This window comes from Nanorana parkeri, unplaced genomic scaffold (assembly GCF_000935625.1).
Source record: "Nanorana parkeri isolate BGI_ZX_2015 unplaced genomic scaffold, ASM93562v1 scaffold681, whole genome shotgun sequence".
Classification (NCBI taxonomy): Eukaryota; Metazoa; Chordata; class Amphibia; order Anura; family Dicroglossidae; genus Nanorana; species Nanorana parkeri.
In genome coordinates, this window is record NW_017306949.1 from 433466 (window position 1) to 458258 (window position 24793).

The 24793-nt window shown below is 37.6% G+C and overlaps 1 protein-coding gene across 6 annotated transcripts in view; it reads right to left on the reverse strand.

The window, feature by feature from the left end:
• Positions 1 to 24793, reverse strand: part of LOC108792771 (neuroligin-4, X-linked) — a 147362-nt gene that overhangs the window by 91119 nt on the left and 31450 nt on the right. Inside the window, exons 4-5 of one of the 6 annotated variants that reach the window (XM_018563625.1) lie at positions 9295 to 9322; positions 593 to 601 (exon numbers count right to left, since the gene is read on the reverse strand). The exons of the other annotated variants lie outside the window; for them this stretch is intronic. Coding sequence (XP_018419127.1) covers positions 593 to 601; positions 9295 to 9322 — 37 coding nt within the window. The remainder of the gene's footprint in view (positions 1 to 592; positions 602 to 9294; positions 9323 to 24793) is intronic. 6 annotated transcript variants of the gene reach the window in all.

Here is a 24793-nt window from a genome sequence, read left to right on the forward strand (position 1 = left end):
TGTAAAATTATTAAAATAAATAATGAATAAAAAAGATTGATGTGAAAAAATGTATTTTAATTACCAAGAAGAGAAGGTGAAATGATCATTTGCTATTTTAGCAGCTTAATATAAATGTTCTGTATAAAAAAAAACAAAGTATCTAAAAATGGCAAAGTTGTTTAAGAAAATATAGAACTTTATGAACAAAAGAAAAATGTTCACAAGAGTACATGATTCAAGGCACACTGTAAAAGTTGTCATAAAAAGATTCAGACACTTTAGCCAGCTGTATAGTGCATGTTCCATTTCTATAAAAAAAAATTAAGAAGAGGGAAAGTATAAGCAATCTAATTTTTTTCTCTACAGTGCAATTGGCAAAGAGAAACAAGTGCACCCCTTATAAATAAAGAGTCAATGCCTAAATCCAAAAGAAGAGATCCCATTCTTGGTATTTTATTCTTAAACATGTACAGAGAGCCAACACATTTTAGGCATCTGAATTTACAAGTGGTGCTGTTAATATCCATTGTTAAATCCATGAGAAGACTATGCGAGATCTGCAGTCTCATAGTTCAGAAGTGAGTAGACTAGTTGATTTGAGCTCATGAACTTTTCTTCTCTTATTTACACAGAATTGATTTCTTTAATTGTTATTGCACATTTTAGAAGTGCAATCTCCAAAGCAGTTCTTTTTTTTTTTTGAATGCTTTACTCTTTTTTTTAATCTACAATATAAGCAGAAAGTCAAACACACTCCATTAGTTAAAAAGAATCTGTCAGCAACCAAGCAGTGACTGGAAATACAGCAGTTTGCTAGAGCAATATGTTTCTGTGTTTATCAGGGCTGGTTCACACAATCTCCAGACCAGTGTGTTTTTTATCTGTACCAAATAAACATACACGTGAATTCCAATTGTTTTAAATGAGGTTAGTTCCAGAGCGTTTAAAAAACAAGTACAGCAGCATGCATTTTTTTCACAGTGGAATGGACAAAAATGCACCAGAACACACTGGAATGCACTTAAACTTATGCAAAATCAATTTAAAAAAAGCACCATAACACATAAAAAATGCGCATATGCAGGACCACATCCAGGAGATGGAGATGGTTTGAACAAGCCCTCAGTGCCTAGATTAATCACACCATGTACTAGAAAGCCAACCTTCAGTGCCACCATGTTTAAATACCTTATTGTCCAGGAACATAGAGGCAACACCTGTGACTGTATTCAGAAATCAGTATGTTGCTTTCTGCAAAAGTTTTTGCCAGTTAAATAAAAGGTGACCACTAGCAAATATTCAACTGGGTAAAATCAGTGGTTTGGGCATCTGTCTTCAAACATTAATCATTCTGGATCTTTTTGCAACCGTTTGGAGCAGATACTATAATAAAATGTGATTTATACTAAGAAGACTGTACTAGTCTAAAGATTAATATATGAAATAAGGCCAACTGACTGTTAAGTGATTGAGACAGCAGCACTTTGAAAGCAGAGGTGATCCTGTTGCACCTGTTGCTACTTGGTACTTGTTAGCATGCAAAAAAATATTTCTGCTACATATTCCTTGGTCTCAAAACAATGTAATCTTGCCTCAGATGTGACAGATATGCTTCACATTTTAACCTTGTTTTAAAGAGAAACTGTAATGGTTCTGGTTTAAGATTATTTTATGAACATTTTCAACTGTTTTATATTATTTCAACTATATTATATATAAAGTTAATTTAAAATAAAATTTGATGCAGAATTAAATTAAAAGTAAATCTGCACATATATTGTTATTTTAGTCCCCTTTTAAAGTTCCACACATACCTGTGGAGCCTGCCAGTAAAGTCCACTGAATGCAGCTTCCAGTGGTGGTAAGCCAATGAAACTGCACTAATCGTGAATTCAGAGCAGAGTTGCCACTATAATGTAGGCTTTGACCCCTGGCACTACAATGAGATGAAAAAATGTTGCGGGGGGTATGGCTATCAGCATCATTACCATTTCACATGCCTGTAGCTCAATCAGCACCTGGCCACACCAATTCCTGTCCACTACTTCCTGCTCTGGCAGCACTGCCTGAAACCCTCCTACTGTCAGCTGCAGTGTCTGGGAGTGGGAGCATGTAAAACACAACTGAAGGTGGATTAGGCTCAGTTAGGGAAGATAAAGGATGTTTTTGTTTATTTTATGAGGCTTGTGCACCACATAGTAACTAGATTAGGGACTTGTTTAGACTATTGTACAGGAACGTTTAGCTCCACTTTAATGTCACATTGGGCTATTGAGCTCTGTAAGCAGATCTTGTTACAAATTAGATAAAAAGATAAATGAAACATAGAAAAGGACCTGACCAAAAATATTTATTTATTTCTGTATTTATACCCTGAAAATATGCAAAAAAACAAATTCACATATCTTTGAAAGTCCATGTAGTTTTATTTACTCATTTTACTGTCATGGTAAGTTATAAATGCCTCCTGTTGTCTCCAAAGGAGAAGATCAATTTTTGTAGGCAATTTTTCAAATTAGCTCTGACCAAAAATATGCATTTGTTTTGTTTGTTTATTTATGATCTGAAAATATGCCCAAAAAATTCACATACCCTAGAAAGTACAAAAGTTTTACTAGTTACTATTTTTTGCTAGTTTAAATGTTATACGTTCCTTTTTTAATTAAAAAAATTTTGAAGTAAAATGTCGCTTTGGTTGATATATTGCATATGTGACTGCCACACAAGAAATTTTAAATTATATTAAACATTATATTTATTCAGACGCTTATTGGTTCACATTGTGTAACCCAATCAAATATGAACATAACAACATACTGAAAAGGTGATATTTGGGAACATAGTGAAAATATGAAATAACACTTTTAATTAATGATAACATTATTTGATCTCATAGAAAATACGCACACATCAAAGTAAACATCAAGTATTCACATGCAAAATCAATTATATGAGGAATTAAATCACATCCAATTGCTCAGAATAAATAAAATTTAACTTAATGAATGTTGTTAGTAGCAACAGCTTGTAAACAAAGTTCTAAACATAAAAAAATAATGACAGCCAGTGATGGGATGGGAAATCCTGCAAACAAATGTAACACAATGTTAATTGTTAGTAAATCACAGCTTGCAAACCAAAATAGCAAAACTAAACCAGAAGCCCAATGCAGTATTTTTAATATGCTTTGCATATACTGTATGCCTCACATCGTGCCTATATACAGAAAATAAAGATGCCATAAAGCCATCATACAAATGTTCATATAAGGAGCATAAAGAGTAGAACAGCCAATGATGGGATGAGAAATCCTGTGGATAAATGTAACAATGTCCGTTGTTAGTAGAAACAGCTTGTTAATCATGTGAGCAGAACTGAGCTTAAAGTCTATGCAGTATTTTTAATTTACTGTGCATATACTGTATGTATTACATCAGGCCCATATGCAAAGTACAAAGATGCCATAAAACGTTCATGCAAAAGTGCTAATTATAAAATAAATCAGATACCAATACAGTAGGATAAGAATTCCTGCAGATGAATAGATCCATTAATTGGACCAAACATAGGAATACTCAGACATTCATAAATAATCATATAAGGTAGGTCCCAAACCCATAAGTAACACTGGTGCTGGAGTGATCGCAGAGCAGCTTATTACTACATGTAGCAGAAAAATCTCTGCACACATAAGCTATGAAGGTGGCACTTAGGGCTTCATCTGTAAAACTCCTGCCCAATGTATAGCTATGCTGCTCAGCTCCATCAACTGGCCATAATGTGATATTACAATCAGAACATTCAAATGTAATTACACTTAAAAGAAGCATTTTCATTTGTGCATATTCACATGGGATGAGCTCTTACAGATATTTACAGGGTGAAGAGCCCTGCAAATTGTTTATAAATCAACACCTTGATGTTTACTTTAATACTTTTAATAGGGCCCTGGGATATTTATGTTTTTAATACATGCCTATTGTGTCTTTTCTAACAAATAAAGTTATCACTGATTGATTAAAAGTGATGTTTTATTTTTTCAATGCGTTTCCAGATCTCACCTTTTTCAGTATCTTGATATGGTATTAAAAATGACCTTGCTATTTAAATGTGCAGCCAACCATGATTTCGAAAAACTGCCAAAAATTCAAATTACACTTTCTTGTAAGCCACGGCAAGACTGGAGGTATTTTAAAGACTGTTTGTAATTTAAAAAAAAACTGCTTAGGAAATAATGCCATTAGCAGAATACCTTTTATACAAACTGGGACTGATCATGTGATTATAACAGGCAGAATAACCCAATGAGCACAAAGGAGGGAAGGTATGCATGTGTCAGTTGGCAAACACAAATACTGTACATATTACTCTCCAATAATGTTTGCTAAAATCCTGGCAAGTAAATATTTCTTTACAGATGCACATAAGTGTCCACAATACATTTTTGATTAAACTTAAAAAAAAAATAACAAACTGTCAACTCCTGTGGTCAGTAGATATACATTTGGCCTCTGAATTTCTGTTCGAAAAACCGCAAATAAATGCATATTTTTTTCTTTCCATAAACATTTGTATTCACTTGCAAGGTGCTCCTGAACTTGCTAAAGAATTTGACTATGCCAGAAAGTGTCACTTTTCTGGCACAGACCCCCTTCCTTCTTGTACATAGTAGCCATCTCCTCTTTTGGGAGAAATTACTTTCTAATTATTGTCTGTGCTGGCTCAGCTGCATTGCCCCTTTCTTATGTAAAATGAAGGGGAGGAGTCAACGGGAACACTATATAGTGTCAATTATGTGACAGCTCTGAGTCTGATGAGGCTGCTGACATCACATCCAAGATGGTGGTTCTCAGCAGAAGTCTGGGTTTTTAGATGTCTACACAAGGTAGGCATTTACAGGTAAATAATGTGCATTAAATGTGTTAAATTCACATATAATCTTATGGGAACATTTTTGTTAAAATGAATGGTCCAGCAACAGGGTCACTGTCATGTTTTGCTAGTATGCTTATCAATAGCCACTGTCTAACAGGAAAGCATTTTACATGTATATAAATATATTTATCTTTGTGTACTTGAAGTCCGTAATAAGGTACAATAAGATTTTGCCACATATTAAAGTTTTAGGGGCATTAATACTGGGTCAATGCCATTTGTACAGAACTACCACCACTAGATTGTACTGAGGAGCATAGGAATTTTTAAATCAGCCCATTAGTGTTGTTGTGCAAAAAAAGAATAACACTTAAATAAATTAAATAACTGACTATTTTACCATTGTTTTCTCTGAATTCAGATATAAACCAGAGGCTTTTTAACTCATTTCATAAAGTTAGAATACTTTTTATTTCTGTCTAAAGGGGGCAAGGGTCACCGGACAGGAAAGCCCAGGCAACAATGAAAATCTTACAAAGTTGTAATATTTTCCCACTCTACTAAACAACTAAACTATATTCAACTGAAAATAAATGTTGCTGTTTCTATCCCCAAGTGGTTTTATTTTTCATTGCTCTTTCCCTCTGTCCTTCTGTCACCAGGGGCATTAACTAAATGGGGAAATTTCTAAAAAAAAGGAACACATGCAGTAATAAACCTTGACACATGTTTTACTGCATCTCAATATAACCTGAAATTAAAATTAGGTTTTGTTTGGAGCTGGGTTTTAATATAATAACAGATTTGTTAGCAGTATTGTTATATTTTAAATGCCATGCAATTAGCATCACCAATAAAATGTACAGTATAAGTATCTGAATTCCAGTATCTTCTGTCCCATGTCTGTCACAATAATCTTACAAGAAACAGACCATTTCCAACTGGAAACTCTCAGCTAAGACATTAGGATCATTGTGCAGTCAAGCCAAAATCACCTAACTTTGTCAGAAATAATTTAGAGTCCTATGAATAATCATATTTACTTAATTGTAAAGTAGAAGAAAAAAGCAGTAAATTGTTTTAGATATGCTTTTTTAGATTCAAAAACAGCTTTTTACCATGTATGTAGGATTGTTTCTGCATCCAGGAGGTCGCCTTTCAATAGTTTTTTGTTTTTGATCCCTTTCTGTTACTCCTGTTTTTTTTTCTTGTACCCTTCTTCGGTTTGCCAGCTCATTCTGTTGTGAGTTTGGACTGTACCTCAGACTAACATTCTACCTGTTGATTCTGCTGTGCCACCACCTGCTTACTGTTGTCCTAACTTAGTCTATCTCTTCATCTGCCAATGTTTTTGTACTTCACCTTAGTAAAAACTGCTGTTAACCCTGGTGCACTGGCAGCTCCTTTCCATTCGCTACTACCACGTTCTCTGCCACCACTATTGGACAGCTTAGTTACTTAACTGATTACTAACTCTAATTCATCACTGCCCCTATGCCACTTATGTGGGAACTCTGGCATTGTAGGCTTACCACCTGTACCCCAACAAGCTTTTAGTGTAGCAAAAACATGATTAAATGGTATTATAATCTCTTCAGAAAGAACTGCTACGGGGCAAATGGTTGAACAAAAACTACATACTTGCTAATAAACCGTGGCTGTCTATATATTTTCAAAATCCAATTGAAGTTTTAGCATAGGTCAGCTAAATATTTCCAGGAGTATCAAAACAAAAGATGTGCAAAGTCTTGCAGTTCATGTTTTTTTAATCAGCCATTACATGAGTAGAAAAGCCTGTCACCTGTCAGCATGCTGTAGAGGAAGACCCTTGCTCTCTGTGTGAATGCAGCAGTCTCTCTGCAGATGTCTGTCATGCACTCTGCTGAGTCAGAGAGAATCAGCAATCATCATGCCCCCCTGCTGATTGGAATATCATATATTTGACTCCATAGATTGCATGATGGAGATCATTGCTTCCTCACAGAGAGCAAGGGTAGCATGCTGACAAGGTTCAGGCTTTTTTACTCAGGCTGTGATTGTTTTCTAAAGAAAATGACTTCAGTACATCAACATCTGCTCTATGGTCTTCTTGCAAATTGCCTGCTGTTTTATACTGTTTAGGTGTAACCCAACAACACTAGTTTTGAAATCAACAATGCTTTTGTTGCATTATACATCTGTCATGTATTTATTTCAGGTATTTATATAGCACCATCAATTTACACAGTGCTTTTACATACTGCACATTCACATCAGTCCCTGTCCTCAAGGATCTTACCATCTAAGATTCCTATTGCATACACATACAGGGTCAATTTAGACAGGAGTCAATTAACTTTCTGGCATGTCTTCAGAGTGTGGGAGGAAATCAGGGAACCCGGCGGAAACTCATGCAAGCACAGGGAGAACATGCAAACTCCTTGCAGATAGTGTCCTGACTGGGATTTACACCAGGGATGCCCAGTGCTGCAAGGCAGCTAACCAAGTGCTAACCACTAAGCCACTTTGCTGCCACATGTAATATAGGAAAAATTACTAATATAATGCATACAATTAGATGACAGAATAATTTAACATGTTTTTCACTTTTCTTTAAGAAGCAAAGGCTGCAGTGCTGTAAAATTCCCCACTTTGTTTTTTTTCTGCAACCCCAAAACACAATTTGTCCTCTGCTTCCTAAGCTAAAAATTAAACATTTGCCAGCCACCTGTAGTTTGCTCAATTCAATTTAATAGCTGAGGGTATTTTGCAATTGAAAAATGTACTGATGCAAATTCCTTTGAAAACAATGCAGTCATCCACAACTAATTGAAATAGAACTGTTATCTCATATCCCCTTCTGTGTGACTGCTTTACATATTAAACAGGAACTGAAGTTGTTTGCCTTTTTTTAACTCTGTAAGATGTCAATTTAGACATTGCTCAATGCACTTTCAACTGTTAAAATATTGTTTGCCAAACTAACAATTAGGAAATTGTAAAACAATATTCGATTTCACAGCTCTGCCTGTGTGCAATGCTTTCTGAGAATATATACTATATTTTCAAACCTGCAGATTTTCCTGAGCTGCTAAACATGCCATACCAAGCTCAGTCATTCAAATTTATGCCAAGCTTAAATCTTCTGCATTACAAATAAAGCCAACTTCTTAAGCTAACTTGTACCAAGTGAAATATGCAAATAACATAGATATGATGCCAACTTAAATGATTAAGGGACTGGAATTTTTAATAGCATTTTGTTGAGAGTAGTTAAGAGAATTTCTTCAACATCAGCCCCATAAATGTATTTTGCCAGCAGATCAAATGCTTTACTCTAGTAAAATATGAATTAGTTTGTATATACTATAAAGCTGCATATGCACTAGTAGATTTTTTGGTTCAACTTTTGGCCTGAACAAAAAAACCAACAGGTTACCCCATATGCACTGTTGTATTCAGACAGTGGTCAGTGTGTAGCTGTCAGAAAACCCCAAAATTGACTGCAGCTTGTTACCTTAGGAGATTTATATCGAATGACTGCAGTCACAGTTTGGCTACAAAGTTTTCACTCTGGTTGCTATAATTCGATAGATGTCCTATTCACACTGCATCCATTAGCATTCATTTTTCAAAGGATGTCAAAAGATGCCAACAGAAGGTAGCCCAAAACATGTATGGGTGTGAATGGGACAAGTTAACACCACTGCTATCCATTGTGTTGTGTTACAGTGCAATGAAAAAAGTAGAGCATGCTCTACTTTTTTTTTCAGTGCAACTTAACATAACATGTCAAAAACAGATGTCAATGTAATGGAACAGAAGATAAAAAGTTTGTCTACTCAACACATGTTCATTAAAATAAAGATTGTCAAAAAAGAAAAAACACAAAGCAATGGAACAGAATGCAACAGAAGTCAATAGAGGTTGAAATTGCAATTCAATGTACCTCTGTTGACTTATGTTTCCAGTACAATTTTGGTGTAAATGGTCCTGAAGGATTTTGGGGGTGAGAGACACCCACAGGGCAACCCATGGAGCTGGTTCATCAAATTTGCTCAGTGTATGTCCAGCTTTAGATCAGATTTACAGCATGCGTAAATGTGTAAGACACACATATATTGATTATGTTGTATTAACAATAATAATAATTAATAACAGTATAACATACAAATGCATCACACAGTAAAGCAGTGATAAAGCCATTAACCAAATTACAGTCATATAATTAAATTCCCCTTGTAGAGTCTCAACTACATTACCTCCCAACAGCCTACAATGTAACAAATATGTAAGTATGAATGTGGCTTGTAACCTTTGAGTGCCTACAGATGATGTTTTCAAGATGAGATGCTAAAATAATTTCTGAATAAGGACCCAGACTGTTTTTTTCAGGAAATGACAATTCAACAACATCCATTTCTTCTGGCAGGTTTATAACTACTCAAGACCAAATACTTTTCTTAATTTTTTGTCTCTAGGTCTGCTATGAATGTAAAATCCTTCCCATTACTCAGTGTTAGGTTTTACCTATTATGACTAATTTATTGGCACAGTCATATGGTATGCCTCATTTCCGGACTTGATTATGTAACCCATTATACAGAATACTATAGAGAAAATAAAAAAATAAAAAACATGTTGCAGTCCTAAACATTTCAGTGGAGTGAATGTTTAGTGTTCATAGTAAATGTGTATTGAGCTTAGTAAATAAAAGCTGTATCTATAATAAGCAAAATATTTAAAAGCAAAAATCTAGTTGTTGTCATTTCCCTTGCATGCGATTATTCAATTTAAACAAGATTTACTCTATTTACTATTGTTCACTTTGTCCTAAACGTGAGCTTATCAAAGTGAAACAGCTTCAGTGTCACAGGTCAGCTTGCATTATGGGGATGAGTGTTTTTCACTCACCCTTTAATTCTCCTTTTAAATGTGTGTTTATTTTCTTTTTATTGCAAAAATCCAGACAAAACAGAAAAATCCACATGAGCTTTAAATTATGTATGTGGGTATAGAACTATAGGTATCCATTAACATTACATTAATCTTTGTCTAAATCTGACAAAATCAACAGAATAATACGGCATGTAGGATATCTTTGTGGTCCTGCATACCCAACATAAGAATTTAAAATAATTATTAGCCCACAAAGCCAACACCTCCTTTATTCTCTCAGGTAGCAGTGATCTTAATAGGTATGTTGCAGGCACAGCCATGCATGCTTGTAAGGTACAATAGAATAGTATAGAACATTTGCTTAGCAGTCAATTCATTTGTTATGCCTGTCTGTCATCTACTGCCTATAGTATTATTAGCTTATGGCTGTGCACAATCAGCAGCGAATATTTCTACAGATTACTTGCACAGGTGTACAGGCCACTCCCCTGTACTGAAAATGCTTACTCTGATTCACTGCATACTATGAGCTTTCTACAGTATGTTTTAGATGTTGCAGAAGTCAGCCCTTTTCTACCTAGCTGAACTTTCTTTGGATTTCAGTTGTGCCAATCATGGAGGCTTAGCATCACATGTGTGCATTACCTAGGGCAGTCTGCTGCTTTCAGGAAGTTATGGGAAGCCCCTCCTACCAGTGTGATCTGCCTTCCTTGCATAGAGAGGTAAAGAGACCCAGTAATGACATCACTGGGGCTCAAATGAGGTGTGTAATGACAGCATAAAACGTTTGTATTTAAAATGTCATTACCATGTTAGTGCAGGGAGAGGGATAAACCAAGGAAGGCAAAATATAAACATATTAAACCCCAGCTTTAATATATTGGCAACTATTACCTAAATACACAAAAAAACATATATAAATGCAGGCAATGCATGTTATTGAAACATATAGAAACATATATACAAACATACATACTCCTACACCCTTAAAACATAAATCCATACATATATGATAAAAATTCCCATGCATGTAAATATATAGGTGTTTGCATTATTATTCTTTGTTTTTAATCCTCTTTCATACACTGACATATAAATGATTTTGAAATACTCTTAAATAGCGACAATCTTACAAGCAATTTTCTGTCATTTCAGCTAAGTCCATTTACTTTACAGCTGGAAAAATGTAGTTCAGATAGAAATGCTTAACTGAATACATTCTAAGACAGCAGTGTTTTCATTCCATCAAACTGCATTAGAGACTGGTATGTGAAGGGCAGCATCATATTGCATAAATTGTGCTTGTCGTCATCTAGACAGCCAGGGTAAGAAAAAAATAAGGCATGACAAGCAGGTAACCTGTATTGAATTATTTCCTTGTATACAAACTGTAGAATTTCACTTGGCCTTTGGATTGATTTATTTAATACTTGGGGGGAAAAAAGCTCTGTGGAAAGTAGGATACATTATTTGCATCATGATGTGTTTTGTTCTGTGTAGATTAAACCAATGTGTAAAGGAAAATGGTTATTAAGGGAAAAAAGCAGCATTACCTGTACACATAAAACTGGCTTCTTATTTTTCTAGGTCAATAATTAAATTTTATGTTTTATTACTTTTGTACTTTTGTTGTTGTTTTGAATTTTATTATGTAAAGTAACATAAATATATTATCTATAACCATCTATAGAGGTTTGCAAGTGTTTTTTAAGAAAATATTTTAAAGGACATTACAAGTTATTAGGGAAATATGGAAACAATAAACATTGTTGGGTAAGGTAAGGTTGACCTTTTAATTTAAACAAACCTCTGTTGTGTTGTGCTGTTTTCCCATTCGGGTACAATTCAGTCTTAGTTCGTGGAAAGTTGTTTACTGCTACTTTAACGTTAAAAGTTTCAAAACAGCTTACCATTGCTGAAAGTAAATACCCAGCTGTTCATGGGAGAGTTCTATACCAGATGGGATTGTGTATAATGGCAACTTTATTGTTTGAAACTCACATCAAAGTTGATTTACTAAAAGTGTGTTCCATTTATTTTGCCTAGCACTGCCAAAGAAGATTTTCATATTAAGAGAACTTTTCATTGCGAAAAACTAAGACTGGTGTATTATGTAATAGTCCTTGTGTTCCTTTGAAAGCCAGTTCTTACATCCCAAGCAACCTCTGGATACCATTGAGTAAGCTGGCTTGAAAATCAGGCAAAAGTTAGGGAAATCTACATTTTTGTTCGTCTCTAGAATATATGCATTTAAGATTGTCTGCTTTGCAGATAATCATATAATTCATCATGATTGCTTGCATTTTTAAATTGAATACTCTGTAAATTTGCAGAAAATTAGAAAATATTCAATAGCGTCAAAAGTTGCCAAATTGTCTATTCTAACTCATTGAGCTAGACTTCAGAAATATTCTAGCTAACCCTACCATTTCAAAATATCAGTCTACAAACCTCTCTATACAATATCATGTAAAGTTCTTGAAATATGCGCAACATGTATGACCTTGTTATTATGATAGATTTAGAACAGCAGGAGCATCCAAAACTGCAGTTGTGGGTTTTGGCAACACTTGAGAGCTCAAAGCAGGGGCATAGTTCCAGTTATTTTTCATGTGAAAAGATCAGTAGAACCAAAGACAGTAAAATGATATGCAAAATGTTGAGCTTGGCCTGAACCTTCCCACATTCAAAATGTCCCTGTTGAACCTTTAATTAAATATATAGGGGTTGATTTACTAACCTTATAAACACACCATGAACATGTATACACCTCTGTAGTGTGTTCCCTCCCAGCATGATCTATGGGTGGAATCTAAACACCTTTGTAGTGTGTACACACCCAGCAGGTGTGTTGTGCAAAGCCCTGCATGAATTTGCAAGGTGATGTTGTGTAAATTAGCTCTATGTTGTGTTGCTTGCGTTGATGAATGCAGGAATGTAAATGCATGAGCTAACCATTTTTGTCTAAACTGTGAAGCAGCATTATATATGCATCATGTGCATGATTTTTCCATATATGGCATTAGTGGAAATATGCTATTAGAGACTTTTTGGTTGATAAATACGTTTTGCTGTGTAAAAATCACACGCACCTAGTGCGTGCGTGTGTTTAGGTTAGTAAATCACCCCCATAGTCTCACTAACTTTTAGGGAGGTCAGGAGGAGGCCAAGCTAGATTCCTATGCAACAAGAGATCTGCAAATAAACTCATCTTTCTATAACATTAAAAATACCAATTGTTTTGGCATATAGCTTTCACCAAAGGTAACCTCTTTTTGCATTTTATAATTATCTGCTGAATTTGAATAGGCATAGTTTGTGACAGGTCTTCTTTAACTGTCCTAGCATCACAATGTATATCAGTTTGTATATACACAGACACATGAATATGAAACTTTACTATAAGTGTCTTTGGACTATAGTAGCAACATAAACATTTCTAGAAAGAATATAATTGAAAGCAAACCTGTTGTGAGGCTGCCATTAATCAATGGTAGCCTCACAACATTGCCTCCCATTGACAAATATATGTTTAAGGTTAATTAATCAATTAGCCTGTATTTGTGGGAGGAGTCATGATGGCCACTATATCTCCCACCAGGTTAAGCTTACCTGCAGACTATTTTCTTCCTGCAGTACTATCTCTTTTCTAGGTATCAAGTTAGGTACCATCTCCATGCAAGCTAGCCTCCTGCAAGACAATTAGGGAAGCCATGCATGCCGTTTCCATATCCTTAGGTTGTTCCAGGAAAGAGCTGCAGTCCGTTTTAGACATGTTGAATTTTGCCATGCAGATCATACCTCAAGGTAGGTCTTTTATTTCCAGGCTGTTGGCTTTGCTCCCGACAGCCACTGACTCGGATTCTCACATTGTCATGGATGTGGATGCCCGGGCTGACTTGGTTATGTGGGATGAATTTCTGCAGCACTGGAACGGAATTGCTATGTTCATACAATGGGCCTCTTTCTCATCCCCAAAAGTAATCACGGACACGGCAGCATCTTTTGGTTTTTGGCTACCTTTGGCTCTCATTGGTTCACAAGCCACTTGCCAGTAGAGGTGTTATCTGTTCCAGCGTTTGCGAGAACTTCATTCTTGTTCAAGATCTATCCAATAGTGGCTGTGGCCAAAGCATTGGGACATTTGTGGTCGGGCCACACGGTAATATTTTTTTTACAGACAATCATGCCACTGCAGACATCATAAACAAGGGCAGGTCCAAGCCACTGGCAATCATGTCCTTTCTTCAAAGGCTGGCATGGCTGTCTTTGCAGTATAGGTTTAACATGGTATGTTCTTTTCTCCCTGGTGTGTTTAATGTGGCAGCTGATGCTTTGTCCAGATTTAAAACTCACATTTTCTTTCAACAATCCAGATGCGGATGTGCTCCCTACGCCAGCACCGTCGTATCATCTTCTAGTTCTGAACTAGAGAGACATCAGTCCAACGTGGTCAGACTCATCAACAATTCACTTGCGAATAATACTCACAAGTCGTATAATGTGGCATGAAGGGTGTTTTGGAAATTCCAAGTCATTTTCAGTACACAGGATCCCTGTTGCATTTCATTTATTCTAGTGTTTCTGGCACATTGTCATACAGACCTCAAAGTGTCTTACAATACCATCAGAACATTTAGCAGGGATACAAACATTTTTGGCATTAAAATTTCCGGACAGACCATCAGTATTTTTGGCACAGCCAATCAAAAACATTCTTAAAGGTATTCAGAAAAATCAAAGTGCTTCCCCGTGTACTAGGTTTCCAGTCACATTTTCCGAACTTGTCCAGCACGTTAGATAGAGCCCCATTCGTTTTGAAGGCTGCGACATACATGGCTTTTTATGGGTCCTTAATAGACATGTGCACAACAACAAAAATTGTTTCCAAATGAAAACGAAAAGCAATTTGTATTTGCTTTGTCAAAGGAAACACATTTTCATGTTGTTTTGGATTCGGACGCAACGAGCCTCCGAATTTGAAACCGCACACTAAAACCGCAGAACAAGCAAAAGTTGTGAGGTGGTGTTGGTGTGAAGGAAGGTGCCTCCTTGTGTGTGACAAATTCATCATAAGCCCAATACTGCTTAGCTGATATAAGGTATGAATTTGTCACGCACAAGGAGGCACCTTGCAGTACCACTGTTGGAACTACCAGGCCCTCTTCTTTCTTTCCAAGCCCCCCAATTGGCGGAATGCCAGGGCCCGGTAACCGTGGAGGTGGGTGGTGGCGGCTGAAGTTCTAAATCACGCCTCTGGTAAACCCTAACAATTAACTTCTCTTATTTGCTCCCTTTTGATCTGGTAAATATGCAATTAAAATAATTTTGTTCTATATGTTCAATAACTGCACATATACCAGTTCATGTATCCTGCAAAGTCTGCAGTGTTTTCTAAAATCATGTTATCGGGCCAAGTCATATTCATATTTACAGTACTTGCAAAAAAGCAAATTAATGTATTGCTTATGGAGCTGCATTAATTTGTGTATTTTACATAATTTTGCCCCATTCATTCCACCATAGCATAGCAACAAAGGTCCTGTTTTATATTAGATTTTTTTCTAAAATCAGGAGAACACATGCCAGTTGCTAGGTGGAACAAGTAAATCTGGGGAGACAGTTATTGGAGTAACACCTTTCTCTGTATGTGGGAGATACTCAGGCCTGCCATGGGATGGTTTGATGAAGTTCCCCTCTAATGGGGGTAACATTGGGCAGACTGTGTTCTCAGAATCCCCAATTCTATAGTAATGGCTTGACAACTTTTATAGAGAAGGACTGCTACATTTAAACAAATTATTCAAACAAATACTGTTATTGATATGTTGCACAATATAATTACTTCAAATCATCCTCAATCATCTTAAAAATATTATTCATTTATCAATGCTCTTACTAGTGCAGCCTGATTTTTGTTTTTTTTAATTTGCCCACAGAACATCCCCCTATCACTGTATACATGAGATGGGGTGCCCTGACTTAACATTTCCCAAAGTTTATGTCCACTACTAAGAACATTCTTAGACCATTGTAAAACAATAACCCTCCTGTATAGCTCTAACATATATTCAGTAGTTTTTTTGCATTATTACAGAGTCAAATGTTATTGAGTTTCTTGTATATTCCTGGGTCTCCTAGCAGTCACATGGTCTGTGATGGTAAGAGTTATGCTTGTGGTCTAGTTACATATAGTATTACTATAATTTTGAATACCTTTTAGTGCAATGATGTATTTATCTGTTAGAAATGGTTGACTGATTGAAGAATAAGAATTCTAGAATTGTAAATGCTGCTTTCTCATTCTCAGATTGTCCACATCAAAGCCTTAATGCTTTCAACCAATTAGTGTAAAATTATTGAAATGTACAGGAGTACAAGCTAATGGATTACCCTAACAGAAATTTATTTGCCAACATTTTGTGAAGATAAAAGTGCTTTTTTTTATTAAAGAAAAGAGTTTGTTACTAATTATGATCATCTACTTTAGATATTAAACATGTTCTCTAGCAAGCTGACAAAGCCTTTGTGAACTCAGACAGTATGTATGCAACATATGCAGTATATACAAAGTGTTGCTGGTAAAGTGTTATTATTCTTTCCTTCCAGTAACAGGAAAATGGAACAAAAGCGGATAAATGGCTAATTAATATACAACATGTTAATTAAATTAAACTGTAAATCTTATTTTTCATTTGTAAAAATATGAACATTTTAAATATGTTGAAAAAAAGTAACATCAACAACTAATTATGCTTTAGAGGAGCAGAAAAATATATTTTTTATTTATTCATTTTCAGTGAGTTTATGAAGGTAATAGCAGTTTAGTTGTTTACTCTAACTTTCACTACTATTGCTGTGGGTGCACTGCCAAAATGTATGTCAATAGTAATTAATATTTCGTTGGAATTGATTAACTGTTGATCAGGACTGTTAAAAAATCTATGCAGTGCCACAATATGACACCAGGTTGTATGCTGAGCATTCTTGCTCTGATCCATGCAACATAGGTGTAACAACTGACTGACAGTACACTTTCAATAAGCATGTCCATGACTAAGATATAAAAACCTTAAGATATTTATCACTTAATCAATGACTGTTGCATGTGATTAAGGGCTTTCATGGAAAGGTTACACACAGGCCCGGCGCTACCGTAAGGCAAGGCAAGTGGCCGCCTGAGGGCGCTGCAGGGTGAGGGCGGAAAAAACAGGGCATTTTGACAAGTACTTGTACTTGTCAAAATGTCAAAATGCCCCAATGCTTGCGTTATGTTTTTTTTTTCACTTACCTTCGGTGCGGGAGACCAGCGGCAAGTCAGCGCTGGTCTGGTGGGAGGAGCTCCAGGTGGGGTCATAATTTAGCTGGCCAGCGACTTCCAGAGGATCCCGACACGCGCGGCACCTCTGGCAGTCACCGGCCAGCTAAATTAGGACCCCCACCTGGAGCTCCTCCCACCGGACCAGCGCTGACTCGCTGCTGCTCTCCCGCACCGAAGTGAAGAAAAAAAAACATGCTGATAGGGAGCAAGCCCAGCGCTACAGAGGGACGGGAGGGGGTTGGGGCGCAAAAATGCAACTTTGCCTGTGTAGGCAAAAATCCTAGCACCGGCCCTGGGTACACATATAAAAACTTGCCTCTAATATTGTGACCAAGCTGTTGGAGAAGCTTGCAACAGCATCAAATGGAGAAGGGACTGGTGATTTGTGAATGACAATGCTATTAATCACTGTTAGTCAACACTGGTCAACCAAAAATAACTTTTCCAAATATTGTTTTGGCATTTAAATCTGCCTATCTATGTTCAGTCAAGAAAAAAAACCAGAAAAAAACTATGGCATTCTATATCAGCTTTGTAAAATATAACAATGCCTCACTGCAATCAAAACTTCTTCAAAGCTTCCTTAAAAGTAAATGACTCTCGTTTTCTCCCATTGGGCTATAAAATGTAAGCTCAGCAATATTTTTCTTTTTAGTAAAGTGGGAAAGAATTAGAAGCCCTCTTATGTTTTTACTGCTATTTCAGATACAGGATACAGATACTTTACAGGGATTTCCAATAACTTGCTGTACTTCTGGCGAGGGTTTCACTAGACGGGAAATTACTGTAACAGTGGCACAGACAACAATAAAATGATTTTTGGTATATTAGGAAAAGGTTAAACCCCTGTCTGTTTTTTTTGTGTTATTACAGCATGTGGCCTTGTTGTAGATATATCACACTCTCTCTACAATTGTCAGGAAGCAGGGGGTGTTGTCCCTGCTCAGAGGCCACGGGCACGGCGCAGGGCACGGGTTTCCCCCTTAGCTTGGCAGAACTCCTGGTGCCCGGGTTGCGGGTACGCATGCGCGAGTCGCACGGCGTGTGCACATGCGCGGTACGCAGGCTGTGCGCGCATCCCCGGGGACGCGCGTGTAGCACTCCTGCACCATTAGGCATCAGGTGTGAGCCTTGCTGGGGGAGGTTCCCTGTACACACCTTCCATCTCTCTCGCCTGCCATTGGTTCCCGAGGAAGGAAGCCTCCTGGTTGCCTCGGTGACCGGGGAGGTGGTCCTAACGCCCCTGGCTATAAAAATCTGGCCTGAGCTCTGGCTTATTGCTGAGTTATTCCACCTCATGGTGTGACATACAAAGCTCCTCTCCTATGTGCCTTGTTGCCTGTTTCCTGAACCCTCTGCTGACCTCCCGTGTACCGACCTTGGACCGCCTATCGTTTCTGACCCTCTGCTGTCTGCCTCGATCTCGGATTACCCTCGACTACCTCTTTGGATTGCCCCCTGGTTACCTTGCCTTCGGACCCTTCCGCCTCCTTCCTGCCAGCGGGTTCCCTCTGTGCTGCTCGCCCGCGGACGCACCTGATAACAATGTACCTTGCATCCATCTATGTCAGATGTACTTGAGCATATTTGACATTGTACATAGATAAATGTGATGTACAATGTAGACAGCAGGGTTAATTAAATGGAGTGCCCAAGCTGAAAAGGCTAGTTTTAATTGTGTTTTATTTTTTTAAATAAATGTTTTTTAATGATGTACTACACTATTGGAGCCTCTCTGTGGTTTCATTTTTGTGAGTCACTATGGATTACAAATGGAACTATAAGGAGGCGTAAAATTAAAATAACAAGCATTGCTACTATTGTTACCAAGACCCATCTAAAAGAGTGTTATAATCTCTGGGGGCTCAGATGGAGCTGTGAGGACACGGAGCCTATTTTGTGAGAAAGAATAACAGCAGGAGATATTAGCACTATATGACTGCTAACCTATAGTGGTCAAACACCTTTGGTTAGTTTATTCAATCTCATTATTGACACAGAGGATATTGGAATATATTGGTGGTGAAAGCACAGCAAACTTGCTTCTGCATAAGAGCAGTTTTTAGCACAGTTATATATTTTTTTGCTGAATCGGCAGAATGATTATTTCACTCAGTTTGTAGTCCCTATATCTATTAATTACATGCGTGTATAATTAACTTGTATATTTATTTATATATATTTATTATGTGTATATATCTAATTTTATGTTTTATGATTAAATGTTCACTATTTTATAGTGCATATACAGTAGGTAGTGTGTATACCAATTTTTAGGGCAGTGCAATCCCTTGACACTATATAAATAGGAATCAGTACTTTATCACAGATGCTTGGTATGTAGGTATAGGTTAGGGTGCAGACCACGTTTCATAATTAAAAACCCAAAAAGTGTTCTAATCCTTCCGCTCGCCATTAAAAACTAAAGAAAAAAGTTTTGGTGGGGCATGCACTTTTAGAAAATGTAAGGTCTGCCATTTCTAAACCCCTTCTGAAAATGCTAGATGTCTGGCTTTTTTGGAAACTCACTGGCTTTAATACTTTGAGTTGCTGACCCAAGCAAGTATGCATATAAGTCAGATGTGCTTACCTGCATAACTTTACCAGGTCAATAATTCAAATTGAGAATTACATCCAAAGGCTTTTCCTGTCGAAGCCGTGCCCAAAGAAAGCAAGGAGAGGCCAAAGGACTAGCCATTTGTATTGACTGTGTGCTGCTTGCAGCGCACCTATTATTCATTAATAATTTACAATGCCTTTTCCTGTGTCTCTGTGTGGAGGTGGATACCCATGTCAGAGTTTTGACAGAGATGTCCCCCCCAGATGAATGGTATTTTTACAACTGGTAGGGGAACATTCAGGAAGCAACAGGAGAGATGCAAAAAGCACAGATCCACAGAATGTTTAAAGCAGAAGCAGGGAGAGCCTTGCACTGCAGGTCCTTAGGTACAGCTTTCACTCCAGCAAGGAGTGAGCAGTACAGTATTGGCATCACCAAATTCCACAGAAAATCTCCTGAGACTGGCATTTAGAGGCACAGTGCCTGAGATTCACACTGTAGGCAAACAGCTATGAGGCTATAGGCATAGGAGTGCCCAGGCACTTTCACATACCAGGAAGCACAATGCTATTTTTCAGAAGAAATTAAAGACAAAAGGTAATTTTTCAGTGAAAAATGCCAACACACCTTGCTTCTTCCAATGTTCTTTTTTAGTAATTCATCCTGCATACAAAGTGAAAACGGCTTACACATTTCAGCCTACAATTCCTTAGTCATAGCTGATTACTAATAAGTTTAAAAACCCTCTCTTCACACCAAGGGTGTGGCAAAAAACAATACGATATACAAAACACATGAACACAATTTAAAAACCATTAATAATGGCAACAAATACATATGCAAAAAGAATCAGAAAGATACCAGCTACATCCAAAAAGGTAACTACTAAACATTTATCTTAAATGTAAACCGACATTCCACATATGATTTAGCACCTATGGGATCCTGCATTGGAGTTCAAAAATCCAAAGCATCTCCCTTCCCAAAGGTACCCAGCAGACATCACTTCCTCTCAAAATCGGCAACATTTTCTACATGCCATGAACCTAAAATGAGAACATGCAACCCCCAGGTCCAAGACACATTTGAGAAATGAGTTGGGGAGGCATTCTGAGCGCCACAATAATGCTCACCAGTTGTCGTTCAGAGGTGTCATACAATCCGAATATAAGATCACATAAACAACATTTTAGTTTCACAATTATTAAAATGTTTAAGGGGAAAAGTATCACCAAAAATAACCGGACGTACCACCAAAAGTATAAATTAAAATGGGTTCTCACTCACAAAAATGCGGAGCTCCTCCAACCAACCATATTCAGCTTGGTGAGTAAAAGCTACATTTTGCTCCACTGAAGCTCTGTATGTTTATAGGTGATAGGGTAATACACTCCATCTAACAAAAAGTAGTTGTGCATAAGCAGGAACTCAACTGCCATTAGTAAGAAAGACTGTAATTCCCAATTGTACATACTGTAGGTTTTAAGATAGCATTGCAGATCCCTGACAGTCAAATGGTGACGTATGCAGGAGCAAAGGGATTTTACATCAAGGGTGAACCAACAGTAACCTTCCTTTCAATCAGGTCTACATACTGTATCTAAGTTCGAAGAGCCTTGTTATCTTTGATGTAATTAGGGAAACAACATGCCAAGTGCCACCATAGGGTTATCCTCGGGAACAGAGCATGGTTTATGTGTATTGGTTGGGAGAGTTGAAACACTGGAACAATGAGTGATCCCACCACCAAAAATTCTGGCATTCTTTCACACATCTACTCAACTTGCTGAACTAAATCCTGCAGTAGTTTTGAAAAGAAGCAGTGAGATCACTCCACAGAATATGAGAAATGGTGGAGTAATTTGGTTATCTTAATGCTTCAGACTTGTAATCACTAATATTCAAATTGACCACAATTAGTAAGTTGTGTTCATGTGTCTTGTAGGTATTATTGATTTTTGTACGACACATAGGGGGTGATTTACTAACCTAAACACACGCACGCACCAGGTGCGTGTGATTTTTACACAGCAAAACGTATTTATCAACCAAAAAGTCTCTAAAAGCATATTTCCACTAATGCCATATATGGAAAAATCATGCACATGATGCATATATAATGCTGCTTCACAGTTTAGACAAAAATGGTTAGCTCATGCATTTACATTCCTGCATTCATCAACGCAAGCAACACAACATAGAGCTAATTTACACAACATCACCTTGTAATTCATGCTTGGCTTTGCACAACACACCTGCTGGGTTTGTACACACTTCAAAGGCGTTTCGATTCCACCCATAGATCATGCTGGGAGGGAACACACTACAGAGGTGTATACATGTTCGTGGTGTGTTTATAAGGTTAGTAAATCAACCCCATAGCGTGGAGAGAGGGTATATAAAAGCTGTTTGCAATAACAAGTAACCAGGTTTGACTAAGGCTTTGAAAAGCATAAGCGTTTTTTAATTACTATGCAATATGGATTACTAATCAAAGTACAGTGGAGCTGTGTGCTGGCATTCATACCATTTGCTATTTCAATCACAGGAAGAGGGACTCTGGCTGAGCACTGCCGTGGTGTAGTGTGGGGCAATAAGGAAGGTGGAGAGATGTAGTGCTGCTTTTGTGTATGCCACATTTTTCAGAGAACTGCTTAGGCACAGTTAACATTTCCAGATGTTCAAGTCTTCAGTTTTTGAGTTAAGGTTCGCTTTAAATATAAATGGAGGCCCAAAGCATACACATGAGGAAGAGAAGTTCCTACTGATTAATGAGATATAAACAAAGTTTCCTCCTAATTTAGCCCAGCTCAACTATAAAATGTTGAAGATAAAACAGTCACAATAGTGTGTATGGGTTTCACAGAAACAGTTATTGCATGTCTGAAATTGCATTGGGGTTATGGTACATGTTGCTATAGCTACATTTTTCTTTAATCTGAATAAATAACTCTCAGATTTATGACCTAGAAGAAAACAACTCTGTATTGCATTAACCATTTGTTAACTATGACATATTATCATAATGCAAATAAAATCTTCCATTACATAAAAAAATAAATTACAGTCATCTATCTCTGTGGTATAGTTTTTCATGTATCTTAATGTAGGAAGCTTTTGCTATATAGCCATCAAAATGAGTAAGTCTGGGATGAGTTTCAGTAGTTATCTGTTTGGTTATGCTACAGGGATTCTGGATATATGAAAAGGAAGATGGGAATAGAATCACTGCACATTTTTAATCAAAGCATGTGGTTTCTAGAGCTAAAGGGAAAATCTGTTAGATTCATTGTTATAGTAATATTGTTTCCTTGTGTTCTCTACTAAGTCAAAGCTTTTAGAATTTTATAAAGTGGAACTACAGCCAAAACCTTATTTCTGTTTGGAAAACAATAAAGAAGGCTTAGACTTAACTTTTTATAAGTCACATTGATAAAAACAGCAATGTTTTGGAGACACAAACAGAACCCTTCAACAGGCATCTGTGTGTCCTCTGGAAAAATAGTAAATGCAAACGTTTTACCAGCACACCATACAGATAATCTAGAGATTTTTATTAGTTGCTTTTTTAAAAATAGCAACATTTTGAATATGCAAACAGCATCCTTCTTCAGGCACCATTATCTTTGTCCCCTGGTGAAGGGGGGCCTGATTGTGGCTCAAATTTTTTTTGTTTTAACTGATGTGACCTTCAAAAAGTTCAATTTAAGCAGCATTGTGTGCTAGTTAGCATTTTGCAATCACTGAATTCCACATAACATTACCATCTGTTGCTTGCTATTACCTTACCTTCTGTATTACAAGGTTATGTACCATGTGGAGTGTACACAACTCTATTGGGCACTGGGGATATTGTAGCCAAACTAATCCACATCTTTAGCCACTGTGGTGAAGAACAGCTACTTCTAGAGCCTGCAACTTGTCAAGGGCCTTCCACAACTTGCTAACAACACCGACTATTCTACTCTGTGTCCTTGCAAAGTGTCCAATGAAGGAGGCTGGAATGTTAAAGCCAAGGCTACAAAGTAGTATAAGTGGGTAAAGGAAAGAGTAGCATAGGAAATAGAGAAGACAGGGGAAGTGGAACAAGGTAACATGGCCAGGGAAACGGTCTGTAGCCCATGTTTTGTCTACTAGAGGAGTAATGGCACAGGTTTAAAGTGCACCTATACAAAGTCTGAGGGGATAAGGGTAAAGTACATGGTTCAAAAGTTTTTTCATATAGGGCTGTTCAGTGTGTGAGCTAGATTATCAATTTTTCAGAATGCAGAGTTCAAAATTTCTGTGCAAGAGGACGTGTCCACCATATGTGGAGGAATATACTGGGCATCTCCAGAACAATTAAGAGAGTAGTTTGGTACAATGCTGGCTAAATGACTCAGCACTAAGTACCAGCAAGTGACTACTTAGTAATTTGTCTTCCCCGCCAATGTGTTTGGTGAACAGACCTTTGTGGTAATCCAGAAGTGGGAATCGTCCCTTCATCTGTGTTCATAAGTGGTAGTTGTGCAGTGGAGTACAGAATTGCTGACAGGAAAAAAATGTTTGAACTGAAGATACTGTATCTAAATATTTCAGTAGGTGGCAGCTTATTTTCATCTGGGAGGCTTTGGAATGTTTTAAGGCCAGTGGATGATACAAGGTTTTAAAGTCAAAGGATAACTAAGGAGGCCCACTGTTTAAAAGGGTTTCCAAAATCCAGGAGCAAAAGGAGGAATTTCTGAAGAAAGAGAGAAAAGGGGGTGCAGTGAAAGAAATCCACGTGAGTATTTAACTCCATCCCAGATCTTTTGGGAATGTGCAGTGATTGGATTGGCTGATGGGGTTTTTACTTTCAGGAGTATCCAGAGAAGATTGGATATGACATGGGCAAGCCCGGATTTCCCACAAGGCCACCGAGGCCCGGCCTCGGGGCGGCAGAACGCAGAGGGGCGGCAGCGGTGACCTTGTGGTGAAGTTGTGGGTGCCGGTGTAAGGTGTCCGCCGGCCGGCGGCCGCACACTACGATCCAGAGAAGATTGGATATGACATGGGCAAGCCCGGATTTCCCACAAGGCCACCGAGGCCCGGCCTCGGGGCGGCAGAACGCAGAGGGGCGGCAGCGGTGACCTTGTGGTGAAGTTGTGGGTGCCGGTGTAAGGTGTCCGCCGGCCGGCGGCCGCACACTACGGTCCGCC